The 16,116-nt window shown below is 38.7% G+C and overlaps 1 protein-coding gene across 1 annotated transcript in view; it reads right to left on the minus strand.

Annotated features, from left to right (window-relative positions):
- Positions 1-1,667: 1,667 nt before the first annotated feature.
- LOC124638760 overlaps positions 1,668-16,116 on the minus strand; it is a 120,168-nt gene continuing 105,719 nt past the window's right edge. Inside the window, exons 4-11 of the mRNA XM_047175840.1 lie at positions 8,028-8,192; positions 7,139-7,497; positions 6,954-7,050; positions 6,431-6,658; positions 6,084-6,205; positions 5,418-5,622; positions 4,688-4,838; positions 1,668-4,564 (exon numbers count right to left, since the gene is read on the minus strand). Coding sequence (XP_047031796.1) covers positions 2,436-4,564; positions 4,688-4,838; positions 5,418-5,622; positions 6,084-6,205; positions 6,431-6,658; positions 6,954-7,050; positions 7,139-7,497; positions 8,028-8,192 — 3,456 coding nt within the window. The 3' untranslated portion in view covers positions 1,668-2,435. The remainder of the gene's footprint in view (positions 4,565-4,687; positions 4,839-5,417; positions 5,623-6,083; positions 6,206-6,430; positions 6,659-6,953; positions 7,051-7,138; positions 7,498-8,027; positions 8,193-16,116) is intronic.

A 16,116-nucleotide genomic window follows, 5' to 3' on the forward strand; every position in this document is an offset into this window, starting at 1 on the left:
ACTATAATATGTCCTGCGCAGTTGGCTAATCTCCTTACATGAGAACAGCCGCCGTAGCCGATAATCGGCTAGGAGGACATCATTAGTATTTATGTGCGTAAAGGCGCTAGTTAGGCGTCATGACAGCTTCCTCCGAGCCTTTTTCCCAAATATGTTGGGGTCGGCTTCCCGTCTAACCGGATGTAGTTGAGTACCAGTGCTTTTCAAGGAGCGACTGCCCTATCTGACCCCCTCAACCCACCCGGGCAACCCAATACCCCTTGGTTAGACTGGTATCAGATTTACTGGCTTCTGACTACCCGTAACGACTGCCAAGGATGTTCAATGACAGCCGGGACCTACAGTTCAACGTGCCATCCGAAACACAGTCATGACATGACAAACTTCATCATACCATCGATAGTTTCAATCTTTGTTGTTTTATTTGGCAGTTGTTGTTATTATTGCGATGACTGGACCTGTCAGCTGGTAACGGAAATCCGCCAGCTCATTTAATGATGATCATTTTGTTTTACTAACAATATCATTTTTCAGTAGGTATGCCGAGCACTGACACTTATCCACGAAGGAAGGAAACCTCTCCGCTCAAATTTTGTTCTGCCTCTTGCATAGACCTGCAGTGCAGGTTTCCAGAATAGGAACTAAAGAAAACTTTTGACTGCCATACAATGGTACTGCTAGATTTGTGTGAAAAGATTTTTACTTACTAATAATTCAAAATAATAGATAGATAGAATATTCTTTATTGTACACTAATAACAAACATAGAAGGACATAATATATTTACATAGGGTAATATATAGGGGAGTTCATTTCCTTATGTACACTTTATGAACTACCCTATAAACACTATGTACTCCCCTATGTATTTCCTTATGTACACGGTAAAATTGGTAAAAGCGAAATACTACGCACTGATTAATTACGAAATCTCAGAAACTATAAACTCCTACAAACTTGAAAGGTACCTCCCGGAAGGGTTCTTTATAGAGGGAGAAGACATGCATTAAGGAGGGATTTTACCAAAATCTGTTCCTTATGGGGTTAAATGGGGGTTGATAGTTCGCATGGAAGTCCTGTTTTAGAAGTGAGGGTCTTAAAATTTGTAGTAAGCCCGCTTACGATAAAAAATAATTGTACCTACGCGAACGAAGTCGCGGGTGACCGCTAGTTTCATAATGAAGCGAGAAACTCAGCTACATCTCTAAGCTATCTCTAGGTTCTTTCTCATCATATTTGTAATATGTAAGTGGTTCTCCTCATTTCGTTATTCTGATTTCTTACGTCGCGTCGCGGTCATTTCGTTTTAGGTAAAAATGTAGCGTATACGTATTTTACCTACATTATGGTCCTACTGAGCAAGGGCTTTCACTTCTACATATTTCAAAAATCGATGTTATGATTTAAAGGTTAATTGACTGTTTCTTACAGGGACCATTTAACCCCCTTTCGGCTTTGTGGGTACCATTGTAACCTGGTATATTATATAAACAGTATTTTATTTAACCTTTCATTGTGTTCCAAAATTCAACTTGAATTACATCAATTTATTTATCTTGTCTTATTTTTATAGGTAAGTATAGCAGAGCAACTTAGAACTTAACTTGAAATATGGGTTTTTGGTTCAACCTGAAATACGGGCTTTATTCAAATGAAATACCAATGAAACCATTTAATATATTTTATTATAAATGTACGTACAATATTATCTACATTATATACACAGCAGGCATTCATTAATTACATTATCAAAATATATTTCAATATTTCCTGATACAAGACTATACAAAGTCATCTATTGATGCAGCACTAGTCACATAGGTACTTATATAGACCTAAATGGGCAGCTCACATTACTTAGCACACGACGTATTGTAGCAATTCACCTAATGAGGGACTTACACCCTGCTAGCATACTTCGCGTAAAACACTTATCCGGCTATCAATGTGAGCCGACCCTTAAAGACACTATGACAAATATCTAACGTTAAATAGAATTTAATAGCGAGCGATTGGTATATATACGTCCTACATTAATGTATAATTAAGGACAAAATTATTAAAGTTATATCCCATTGATACATCCATCTACATTATATCATAAAGTTGAAACTATTCTTACGTCTTTGGAATTACATCACCAAAACAACTCTGGTTATGGTCACATATTATAATTTTCAAGGCGGGATTCACAAGATACCTAGTTCTTACATTATCTATATGAAATTATAGCGTCTTACAAATGTAGTAAGTATACATTCTGGTTCAAACGTAGTTCATAACATCGAGATTAAAATATTTCAACGTTTATAACAAATTTGTTCCACACAGATCATTGTTACTTTGACACATAGTACGCATTATGAATAATTTAAATATATTTCCATTTATCATTAATTTTCTCGTCTATCCTTAATTTTGTGCTGGCGCAGCGTCTAAACGTAAGATTCGGACTCAGTGTCTGACTCGGAGCCCTCTAAAGCTATCATATCGTTTTGTCCCTTGGCGTCCGCGCCTTCGGATGGTTCCCTGTACAGTCGCGGCACAGACTTCGAACGCGAGTTCTTATCGTCTTTGTTCACGTGTACTGGTTGGAACTTCTTTAGTACTCGCTGATAAACCATCTTTCTTGGTGGGACTGGTGGGGGCATGTGAGGAGTCTTCTTATTGTTGTTGTTGTGTTCATACTCCGAGTTGTTGTACTCAGGCTGGACCGCCGTAGGCGTCGCTTTGTAGATGTCAGAGGGAAACATGTTCGGCGACTTCATGTCGTGGTAAATGTCCCTTCTGCGGTTGTACACAGACGTGTATAAAGGATCTATGTATTGAGTGGTGTAGCAATTCTCGAAAGAATTCTCACTCGCAGGTGACTCGGTCGATCGGCTATTGAATGAGTTTTGTGGCTGGTATAACGTGTCGCTGCTGCTCGAGTCACTGTGAAGAATAATATTCGCCAGAGACTTTGATTGGTTTAATTTGTTTGTATTGTAATTACGTAGCCTTGACTTTTTGTTTTCGTCTGAATTGTTATTGTGAATGTTGTCGACGTAAGAATATGAGTTTTGTAAAGGATTCGGATTTTGATTTTTGTCTTGTTCTCTGTTTACAGGTGGAGCGGTGCAGCTCTTGGTGCACATGTGTGCAGGATCAAACCGTCTCTTGCGACAGCAATTAGTCATATCATAATTGCCGTTGCGCAATTTCTCCGCGTTTGCTAGCGCTTCTTCGCTGACTTCTAAGCTCTTTGTTCTAGCTGCTTGACGAGTCCAGTCATTTCGTGTAAAAATGGTGGCTGCCGGTGTTAAATTCCCATCATTCTTAGATTTCGATGTTTCTCCATGTTTCTTTGCCGTTGGAGCATGGTAGATATTCTCTGTAATGCAGTTGCTCGTTTTGCTGGTATAATTAGCACTCTTCTTCTCCCATCCGGTATAAACTCGGGCATAATTCGTGTTTGTAACAGTTTCTGGTTGCGTTTGATATTGATTCTGTCGTTGGATATTTTCTGTAAACATGGCTAAATCGTGTATGTTGCTATACACAATATTTTCTTGACTAGAAACCAGGTCGCGTTTGTTTTCGATATTTTCTTGTTTTGCTTCTAAAAGATTATCGGAGCTCTTGGCTCTGCTGAAGTTTTTGTTATTGATATTTTTATTTGTTTCTTGTGTCTCAGCGAACATGCTGTAGACCTTTGAAGTGCGGGCTGCTTTAGAAACGTTACTTCTCGGTGGTTTTTGTGGCTCTAATCCTGTAATGTATTTTGCTGGGCTCTGGTCGTAAATATCAGCCGTTGACCGCTGCAATGTCGTTTTTGATACATAATTTCTTTCATCTATGCCATTGGAAATACCGATATTTATTGAATTATGTACATATCTTTCTCCTATATATGGCGTTGTGTATAACTCATCACTAACGGTACTATAGAGTTCCGCTTTGTTCGAATATATGTTTTGCCTTTGACTAACTTGAGGCAATCCACTGACGTTGTGATTGTCGATGTTGTATCGCGCGACAAGCTTGGACTCCTGCTGCATATTGCAAGTGGGGGCCGAGAGGCTGTGGAGGATGTTCCTAGGTGCAGGACTGTTTCCTCCATTGCTGTTTGAATCATCTTCAGAAAGCGTTAATCCAGAGTCTCGGCTTAGTGACAGCTTTTCCTTACGTGGTGTGGATAGTTCCATGGAATCTAAGGATATACCAACTGAATGGAGGCTATCACTCTCCTCAGCTCCTGAATCTAGTAGAGCATTCGAGGTTTCAGGGCTTCCATTGCCCAGTAGACCAGCAATCTGAGGTCCAAACAGGGCTTCAGCTTTCACAATGAGGAGTTCTACTACCATTGGCACTGCTTTGGGAGCTTTGTCACAGGGTGTGTTGGGCCAGAGTAGACTGGGACCAACGCAAACGCCAAGATTCATGGGGCACATGAGATTTATGTTGGATTTCTTAGCGATGGCTTGCAGCAGACATATGAAGTAGGTCAACATGGTGTAGTGAGCCTTGGGCAACTTTAGCAGGAGCGAACGCACGGCTGTTACCTTTTCGTTCTGGGATAGAGCTGAAACAAAAGGAAAATGTTAATAATATACTACGATATTTATTTTATTTGCATAATAAATCATTGAATGTACTTTCAATGATGTATTCTAAATATAGCATAGAATATAGCAGTGAAACTTACTCAGCACTTGCAGCCACGCCGGGTACAGATCTGCAGAGAGTAGTGGCTGCGGCAGCGCTCGGAAGAATTCCTTGACCAGGGCAGCAAGTAGCAGCACTGGGGCTCGCTCAAGTTCTGGACAACTTTCCGCCCAAGGACCTAAAGTGTCCAGCTGTAAAAATACAAGGGAATATTACTAAAATGTATGAGTTGAATATGATAGACAAAAAGTTGATCCATAAAAACCAGCCAGAAAAAATCTTCACAATAGGATACAATCTCTCAAAAAAATAAATAAATATCGGTTGAATAATTCTCGATATCTCTGTGTCAGATCTACCGTAATGTCACAGATTGCTAAATAGTTATTGCGGCAATGGGTAAACAATATGGCATGGTAATTTACTAGAGAGTGAGACCTATGTATTCCCTTATGTAAGTAAGGCTTCCTAAGTATTCCGGTTATAAACCCTGCTGCGAACCTGGACCTCTTACTATAACCTAACTTTAATAAATGTAAATGTAACTTAATTTTTAACGACTAGCGACTTACCCCAGCATTGCACATTACGGGATAACAGTATTTCCCTACTATTTATTGTAGGTATGTTATTATACGTATACATTATACCTTCCTCTTTAATCACTCTATCTATAAAAAAATCGCATTTTCATGCGATTTTTAAATACGATTGCGTAGTTTTGAAGACAGGAAAAGCGAGTTTATTTTATACTATACAGTGATCCTTACCTTATCTCTAAGCAGTCTGAGCGCTTTAGCATTAGCACTCCTGCGGAAGACGCCGTGGGTGAGCGGCGCGAGGGCTCGCAGTCGGCGCAGTGCCAGCAATAGCGCGGGCGGGGGAGCGCCACCACACAGCCGCGTCAGCGCCACGCCGAACAGTCGCGTGCCGCGTCGCAGAAGCCGCAGACCTCGTCCACCCGTCGTGTTGCCGCTATTAAGGACAAATGCTTTATGTTATAAAGGGAATTAGATCCTTAGTACGTATTGTTCACTATGCCGACGTCATTGCTGGAAATAATCCTGGCCGAAAATAACGTCATGTTGATTCCTTGACAGAAAAAATTGTGTTTTAGTTTTTTTTTTATAGATTTTTCCTTTCCGTTTTTTTTTGCTCTCTGTTTTTTATCACACTACAAGTATCTTTGCAATATCCATTTTTCACTAAATAATACTGTAGGTGTATTTTTCCTCATATAATGTATAATCTCCTTATATAAAAACAGCCGCCGTCCAATAATCGACTAGGACGAATTTATCATCATGTATTTTAGAATCCCAATGCAGTGAAAAGGGCATAGTGAATACATAAGTCATGTGTCCTGAATTATTTGACTGAAATTCAACTTTTTCTACTTCTAGTAATTAGGTATAATAGTCAATTTTGATACGTACTTTTTTAATCCTTGATTTTTCTTTCGTAACTCAAAGACCAGACCGCAGGGGTTATTCTTAGCGTTAACGTGTTCTAGATCAAACCCGTCTTCATTTGATAACGTCTGCCTTATTCTTGACATCTGAAAACAAAACAAGAACCATTCAGTAACGAGCTTGTTAATTACTAGAAAATGCCACTGCACTATTTAATAAAATGCATCACAATATATCCGAAATATCTGCACAATATTTTATTCTTCTTTAATTCCGTGGCTCACTTTGGGTGGTTCAAGACTTTTACACTACATGCTCAAACCCTTTTTCACAAAACAAAATGTAATTAAAAATGAAGTTGATATCGTTACCTGCACAGCATGTGGTCTCTCGATGCCCCTCAACGGCGTGGGCGGCGCGTCTCTCGCCGTGCGCACGCAGAGAGTGAACTCCGTGGCGGCTCCGAACCTCGCGTCACTTTCATGCTCGTCGTGTTCGCCATCAGCCTCAGGCTCCGTGCTGCCGCTTTGAAGCACGTGCAGTGCTTGTCGTACGACGCAGCGAGCACTCATCTCAGGGTTCACTGATACCGTCTTACACTGGAAGGGAAGGGGCTTATCAGAACTAGTGTTACGAGGACAGATTTGAACTAGGTTTCTTTGGTCGTCAGAGAAGCAATGATGTGGCAAGAGAAAAGAATAATTGAAACTAGTTGCAAATCATCCACTCTTCAATCATGAAAGACCGACCACTCGTACGACGACGTATGTGAAACGGCAAATATGATGTTACGTAAAAATATGAATAGATGAAGATTTAACAGTTGATTAACACGCAATGTGCTTTGACGGATTAAGCAACAAGAATTGCGTGATGTTCAAAATTAATACTCACAAATTCTATCGAAGTCGTTGCATCTTTGTAGAAGATCTGGATATTCGTAGATTTTGGTTCAGTGGCCAGTTGAGCGGTTAAAGCATTTTGGATTTTCCTGTTAAAAGAAAACAGTAGTCAGGGAAAATGTTTCACATAATCAATCGTTTCCATAACATAAGAATATGAATTCTGAAATGTCTTACCTATACCAGGTGTCTCTCGCAGCTTGGGTGGGGTAGATGGCAAGGTAGTTGGCAACGCCGGTGACTGTTGGCCATCCGATCATGAAGCCTGTATCGTCACTGTCCGGCAAGGAGATCCACAGCTCTGCCAGTCGAACGCTTTCCTTGAGCTTGAAGCAGTTGGTTCCCCTAGCCTTGCCGACGAGCAGGAGGTCGCTGAAGAGGAACAGGTGACGGTCGAGCGGTGGGGAGGTGGTGCCCAGGGGACTGAGCTGCACGGGAGCTTCCATGATGAAGGTACGTGGAGACAGGTTGCTGCTGCTTGCACTGATAGTACCACTGATGTCCAAACTCGGCCGCTTGCGCAAACTTTTCTGTTTCTGGAAATAAAATGAAGTTCCGATTTTATTTCCTTACCAAACAAATGTTTTGGAAATTGCAATAGAACGATGTCAATGTTTATATCTTCTATACCGCTATATGTACATACATATCGTACGTATCTTTTTGTTTGAAAAGACCCGATGACCATTAAACTTCAAAGTTTAAATAGGATGTTATTGTATTTCGATTTATGTCACCTGACAATTGAAGGGCTATTCCTGCTACGAGTACATGCTAATCTTAATTAGCTTTGTAAACAAGAATCTGCTTTGAGGAAGCATGACATTCACGCTCAAACCTGGTTTAGGACTTTATATCCAGTTCTGTTTGAATGCCATAATGCTGGCAATGCAGCGTTTTGGGCACGACCTCCGCTGACAGTGATGCGGATGAATTTTTTGATACACAGTTTAAATTTTTCCCCTATTTTATTATTTTTGTAAATATGTAGATTTAATTTGTACTACATTGAATAGTATGTAGTTGTATAAATTTGAATGTTAATAGAGTAAATGTTGCTAGTTACCTGAGCATGATGCGAGGCGAGGGCTGCGGGTGCGTCTGCGTCGTGCAGCGCGAGGTAGTCGTGAGGGAACAGGTCCTGGACGCGCTCCAGGTCCGACAGGCGCGCCGCCCGCCGCCGAGCGCAGCCTCCCCCCACCAGCCGTTCGTATTGTGCCAACCGCTCGATCTGGAAAAGGTAAAATACGAGTCATGAGATGTGTGCAACTGGGAGTTCGAACTGAGAACTTCGGATAAGAAGATATGTATTACATAATCTATCTAGCTTTTTTTAATGACCCCTGAGTGAAAGAGTGTCAGACTCTTACTGACTAAAAACCGTCGTGTTCCGTCTTAAGCCTTTTATGTACCAGGGCCGCGGTAACTCTTTCGAAAATTCCGCAGCCCCGACAGGATAATCTATCTAGCTAAATACTAATTACTAAATAAAAATCTATCTCGTTAAGTTAAAGAAGAGTCTATAAAACTGTGATCAACAGAAGCCCTATTTTATGATAAATGTCTTTTTATTTATTCTTTTTGAGCTGAAAACCTTGTGCAGATTGACATTTACTCATGGCCTGTTACACCTAGTTACGTTATAAAAGCATGGGTCACAGTTAAACCAGCCATTATGTCTCATACAGCTCGTAATTCAAGCCGCTCTAAAAAGTATTTTAATTAACGTAACTGATACCCAGTACCGTTCCACGTTAACTGTTAGTTAGTGACATCTTGACGTGCATTATACCCTAGCTGCGTATGAGCATATCCGTTGAAGCATGCATGATAGTCATCAATCGTAACAAAGCTCAATCTAAATTCTCATCGCGTTGAGCAAGGGTCCTGTAGGCTCCTTCACTAGTCTCTCAACCGTGTCCACGACAATGATATTTTATTATAATAGGGAGAAGGACCGTGAGAATATAAGTGGCATTGTAAGAAACTTACATCATAAGACCTCAAGAAAAGTTGTTCGTTGAATTGCATGCGATGTTTTGCTTGTTCTTGCGTTCACACATACATTCTTTTACTTGTCAGAGGTCACGAATGAATACGCAACAATAAAATGAAGTTTACTTTCGTGAAAACCTTGGTTTAAATTGTTTTACACATGTTACTATTAAAATACATATTGCTGTTTTATCTTCCTAGCATTTCTCATACGATAGAAAAATCTCATGACAAACGTGAAGATAGAAATTAAAGAACTCTTTTTTGGTTTACTGAACCATGACGGTTATCAATCAAAGTGGGGTTCGTATTCGTTCATAACAATAATATGAAACGTTCGGTTTGTATGCAGACGTGTTCAGTGGCTCGTAAAATTATGCGTTTGACTCGCAATGACCAACATTAGACTCAGTTACGTGCTGCGCTTCCATTATGTTCTGAGAAATGCGCTTGCTACTGTTAGATGCTAGCGGCGTAATATCCTGTGTTTTACGTTACGCAGATAAAAAATGATGAGATGCAACTTGGAGCTGAATCTGTTTGTAAATAATAATATAGTATACCGTAAAAAAATCAACAGCATGAAATAAAAGGCGGGACTATCTAGAAAGCACCGTAGAAATTTCTAGACAACTAGTAATGACACATTGCCTTAGTAATAACCTTTGATTTTTATACAATTAATAAAAAACCATTACAGTAACTCATTAACTTTAATCTGTTCTAGGTATTTACCTGTTTTTGTTACAAAGCTTTGATTATGGTACAATAACAAAAAAATCCAGTTGATCGTTATTGACGGCTCCATTAAGGATGCCTACACAATATGGCGGTGACGCGGAGTTATTGTACTGTAAATAATTACATATTAATGTGCGCACAACCGCGAACTGACGCGATCACACTGATTTTCATTTGAATAGACAATCTGACAGTACCGTTATACGATCTTTGTATACAAATTAAACTATCTAACAACATTTATGCCATAAAATGAATATCGCATATTTTCAATGAAATACGCCACGAATTAACAAAGACTATCAATGAAATTCTTCGGCAGTTAAGCAAAAAAATTGGCACATGAAAAAAGGTTATTTCAATCAGACGTACAGTCTACGTGTGTTTGGCTATTTATTTGCTACATTGTATTACAGTAATTAATATTCAGTCAATCATTAATTTCAATTGTGTTTGTAATTATAGCAAGTATTCACACTTCAACTTTATTTTGAGATCTGTAATAAAGTTGTAACATTTTTACAGCCTCTGGTCTTAACAGTTGGATAACATACAATGAAAAAACTTCTTAGAAAAGGCCTCGACCAGTTTTTGATAATAACGTCTAAATCTTTGCTAACAAAAGGCCCTAACTTTTTTAACCCTTACGTCTGAACTCCACGGAACCACATTCAAACTCCACGTTTTTTACAACCCGACAATTAGGCAAGTACTTAAAAGAGGATTAAGGTTTTTTGTCAGAGAAAAAAAAACAGACAAATGTTTTTGTTTTCAAGATAAAAACGAGAAATTTCTTAGAGATTATAAATCCTTTTTTTGGTACAGATATGGTTATGTTTGTCTGAATGAACAGCGTCGGTTATTATTGGAAGGCTCGCATCCAGAGCACAAACACGCGAGTGTTATCTATACGCGTTACACGGAACTGCACTTTCTAACTCAAATGTTTACTTTACAGTAAGTGGGCTCGTAAGTTTTTAGATAACGACTGAACTGTCCTAAAACGAGATAAGGTGCGCGTGCGCCGAGCCCTTCGCCCTTCCTTAAGCTTTTTACCAAATTTCTTTATCGTAATTTTTACTATTTTTAGTGGACACGCCTCGTTGGTGTTCGAAATATTTTAAATGTCCCAGTTTATGTTTGGAAAGTGTCATAAACGTCCTAAAGTGGGTCGCGTACAATCTTTATTAGTTGGTATCTGTTTCGATGGTAAGTGGACTATGATAGGAGGTCTTCCGTCTTGCTACACGTTCCTACTTACGTAAGCAACGTATCAGTCGGTATTTCGCAAAGGAAGTTGAAAGTTGTCATCGTGTGCTGTACCGTGATTTATGTAACGTTACCGGTATTAAATACGAGACAAATTAGATTTATAAAAGATAAAAGATAAGACATTGGCAGAGGTCACAGATATAAACGGCTTTATGAATACAGCATCCTTTTGTTTTTATTTGAATATTATTGTGCTATAATCTTTATTAAAAACTTCCTGTTTCTCGCGGTTTCACTTGCAGCGAATAAGATTTCTGAACCTTGATGAGATATATGCCACGTCCTTCTTCGAGACCAATTTGTTTGTTTGTCGACCTAGAGATTTTTTCCATAAATAATGTTGTGTGAACGATATGGCAGGGAACTAACATTAGTAGAATCAAACCGTTCTTCCGCTCTTATGAACAAAACCAATATTACAATCACTCTGAAACCGAGTGCTAATAATGTACTCCTACCTGCTGTGAAAGTCATAAGCACGAAAATCCAGTTTCAATAATTAATAATTATTTATAGAAACAATTTCTTTAAATAAATCCATTATAAACTTTCTTCATTATCGCTAACAAGACATTTTGGGCAAAAATGCAGACATTATTAACAAACGAGCCATTTTGCCTCGGAAGGCGCCATAATTACGACTGAATTATCGCTTGACTTTGGTTTTTAAGGCAAATTTAATGCCATAAAGGTTATTAACGGTAATGCGGCATGCGCTCCGTTCCACAGAATGCGACGCGCGTGATTCATCGAGATTCGCGATCGCGGTTGGGACAAGGATGTGCAATACCGACGAATAGGGCCGTCCAACATTTACTTCAACTTTATTGCGCCAAAGGTTAACTCTATGATAAATCTATTTGTATTCATAAAGTTATTTTGCTTAGCTTTAACTTTTAGAGGTAACAAATTCAATTAAACATGGGAATTATTTGAAGTGCCTTGAATCAGTGTTGAGGAATTCGTTGGTGTCGATGACGCATGCCCATGGTAATTAAATTCAGTATGTGATTGGTAAATTAATAGTTTTGATTGTCTTCATAAACTGAAAGGGAAATCGTTTATATTGTATTAATGTATGACAGTACACGAGGGATACACAATGGTGTTTACGTTGAGCTGCTACAGCAAAGTTCAGACAGATTAAGGAGTATAAGTTATCGGGCGACATCGGGCGACGTCGGGCGACATCGGGCGGGGTCGCCGCGGGTCGCCGCGACACATACTCCATTGTTACACCGCGCACAAGCGCCTACTCATCCTCCATGAAAACAATCCTAAGATCTCAGATAACATTTCACTTTTGGACAAAATACCGTTTAGTAAAAGTGATTTCTTTATCAAAGGTCAACGATAGAAACTAAACCACGAGTACGTCCTATTTACTCACCTACTTACAAACGTCAGTGTTATTTCTCATTCAGTTAGGTAATCAATTGCTGTCAAACGTTAGTATGTGTACATTTTTCATGCCAATACCAACACAATGGCCATATTATTGCTGTTCGAAAAAACATCGCAGTATCGATTTCTAGATAACGTTAAAATAATGAGTGCAGTATTGTTAATTCGATTAGGTAGTCGTACTTTCCGAATGACCTGAATAAAGACGTACTCGTTGCATCCTGTTAATAGAATAAGTGGTAACTAGAACAGAGGCCTAGTGTTTGTACAAGAAAGTCTGATAATTGTGTTAATTCTGATGCTAAGTTATTACGGAGCGCGCGAGTTACGGAATATTGGGTACACAAATACTATGCGTATGAGATGCTTCTCGGCGCGTTTATGTCTTTTGTAAGACTATTAATTCGTACATCAAACAAACTGGATTATTGTGAAATAGAATACTATTGTAGACTTTAATCTTGCTTCTATTTTATTGTCCTACTCACTCTGACCTATAAGACAAGAACCATTTGTCAAGACGGTAAACAAGGTATGTATGAAATAATGTCAAGTAATTACCAGTTGAAGGCGAATGCTCATAAATCATGTGGAAAGCAGCGTTGTTACCAAAGAAGACATCAAGCGTGGAATTTTCGATTGGGAATGATATAGGACTGGCGCGGTGATTCGGAATAATGCATTCTGGGCCGAATCACGGCACGCAGGAGATTGCGGTCAACGGCCTTCTTACACAGCCCCCGAGCCTCCTCCACAACATTCATTTAAAACAAGGACGGGGAAAAAACCTCATGAAACTTAACAATCTTTCAAATAAGATAGCAAGTTGGATCGCGTTCGGAACTCCACAATTAATGGCAACGATAAAACATTATTCGCGCTCACAATGCCCACTAATTTAACTCGCCGTTCGGAATGCTCTCAACATATTGTCCTGAACGTAAAATAAAGTACACAAATGCAGTTAAAGATGAGAACAGCTTGTGATAATAGCGTACCTACTATTAAACTGTTTATTTACTACGTGCATTTAAACAAAAGACTTTCTGTTAACCTTTTAGTTGGTCATAAAAAACCACTTATCTCCGAATGTTAGTACTTGAGAACAACAAATCGAAGAATATCTTTTATAGCATTTATTGCTATAGCATTAAGTAAATATCAATCTTAGCAATCGTATTGTGATCAGAAAGAATGACAGCTTCAATAACTCTGAAGTTCGGAGGCGTGAAAATCACACACATATTTAGCAATTTCGTACATAGACATATGTTAAGCGGCCAGAACTATTGCCTAACAATTAAATGGCAAGCTCAAAGAATACGCATCATTACACATTAACAAAACCCCTTGTAAATTGAGTGACGGCACGTCAAACGTGTTACGTCACGACATAGTTAACAATAGTTCGGCTTGGGCGTCAATCACACTTGGAGACGTTTTTAAATAAGTCCATGGGAGAAAGTGCATCGCCGGGGGCAAGCTCGTTACGAAGCCTCGGAGCCTCGAACCTGGAGATGATGGACTAAGGGACGGGTAATTGTGCCTCGAAACTGCCCCCGCGGGTCACCGCCTCGCCAGTGACCACACATCTATGCCTCTTCGCACCTAATGCGGTAACAACACTGATTGGGACGCCTCTAATGCAATGCCTTTTACACTGACAGCTTTGATTAGATTCTGTTACCTAAACTTTTTCAAAATTAGTTACAAGACCGTGTACTACGTTACATCATTCTATCAGATAACCCTAAAGGGCCAAAGCTCACAGATAAAGCAGTTAAAGTAAAGATTTATTTACATGTTAATTTCTGACGTTTACTGCATCTATTACCTAACCAAACTTTACGAGCATAAAAGTGGAAAAAATATTATTTTACGTAATAATCGCGTTAGACAGGTAGAAAATTTATTACCGAAAATCCGATTGGGCTAAGAGTAAAATCCGAATCCCGTTAAATATTTGATCGGATTTACGTCAACCTATGATACATGGGGTAAAGGTTTTAAGACGGAGGTGACAGCTGCCTGCATCTACGATTTTTTACGCATCGATATTATTTGGTAACTTTTATGTAAGTGTAATTAATATTAGAAGTTCGAGGTCAGGTGACATAAATATTCTTAGTTCGTCATTTGTCTTGATCAATGGCTCGTGGTCATCCTGTTACATCACGTAGCACGTATTTCTAATCACATCTGTAGGTTTCCCAGAATGATGACGAGTGCTGTGGCGGTTACCGCAAAAGTAAGCAAACCACCGATAACTCAGTTTCCCGCTTTCTCTTTGCGTAACTCGAAGCATTGTTTTAATAACATCACTAATTTACACGTAGCTGCTGATTTATCGATATTTCCACATCGATTAACTCGCTCAAGTTAGATTTATGCTGAAAATACTAGTCACATTAAATTTTATATTTGCTTAAATTACTACCTAGTTTAAGTTTCGGAACTCAATAATACACACGTTATTTCCCTACTGAAACAAATGCTTCATTGGTTCAAAAAACTGTCGCAATACACTATATTTCAGCAGAGATATTAAATTACTACTAAAACAGCAATTCTAAAATCTATCTATGTGTGTCTGTATGCTTCATATTTAGCACATTTTCATTAGCATACAGATAAAACTGATTGTTGTCTCGCATGATAATGAAATTACATAAAACGATGAGAAAGTATCGGACCGAGGAAGTAGAGGTATGGCGTTGGCGTGTCAATATTAGAACCGATGCGATGGCCGATGTGCCACTTTTGTTATTACGTAAACCACGCTAAGTTGTATTTAGATTAGTCGGCAAACATGATAAATGACGCATTTCAGTGTTTCTTCATGTTATCTGACGTTTTAGTTCTAAAAAGTATAGAAGTAATCCTCACTTCCTAATGCATTTGAAAGTAAAATGAATCTACTGTTTATCTTTTTGCATGGCTTTGTTTAACCTAGTTTATTCTAGAAGGTAGACTTTTATAATCCGCAGAAGAATGCATATTAGGGTCATTTTGTTTGCTTATTTAACAGCACACAACAATAACCAACTTTAACATGACTCTTGACATTAAAAGGTTCAACTATTGAAAATGCTTTACCGGTGCTTGCGTCTATTGCGTAATTACAAATTATACATGGTATAAACACGTAGCGAATACTCAGAATAAGGACATAGCATCGCCTTGAAAATAAAAATTATCAATAATTATGAACAATTGCGCGATGAAACAATCACGAGCTAACCAATAGATTTCAATGTGTATATAATCAAATCATATTCTTTATACACCACGTATATAATTTATAAGCGTATAAAAAGTTTTTAGGTACACTTCGGACCAAAAATTCGTGCGTTCCAAATGTCAAAATACTAGTAGCAGTTCGAAAAAGGTGTAATCGTGATTTATGAAAAATATAAATACAAGTTGAGGAAGATCAACGACCACTTATCGTAAGCAGGTTTCTATGAGTAGTATTCGTAATCATTTTGATATTTACCTACGTATCATTTGTTAATCGAGTTTAAAAAAAATCAAGAAATTTTTTATGAATAAAAAAAAAAAAAACAGTTTTCACGGAGCAATTTATCATGGCATTAATTTTATACCCCTCTATAAATACTTTTCTCTAAGGCCAAATTTGTTGGGTCGTTTCTTCCGCCCTCGGCTATCCCCAAGGACGCAGTGGAGCGAGTCATGGTCACCGCTCCATGATTCCCGGAATATCGTTTAAATGCTGCGCACAC

The sequence above is a fragment of the Helicoverpa zea genome, chromosome 18 (genome assembly GCF_022581195.2).
Source record: "Helicoverpa zea isolate HzStark_Cry1AcR chromosome 18, ilHelZeax1.1, whole genome shotgun sequence".
In the NCBI taxonomy this organism is placed as follows: domain Eukaryota; kingdom Metazoa; phylum Arthropoda; class Insecta; order Lepidoptera; family Noctuidae; genus Helicoverpa; species Helicoverpa zea.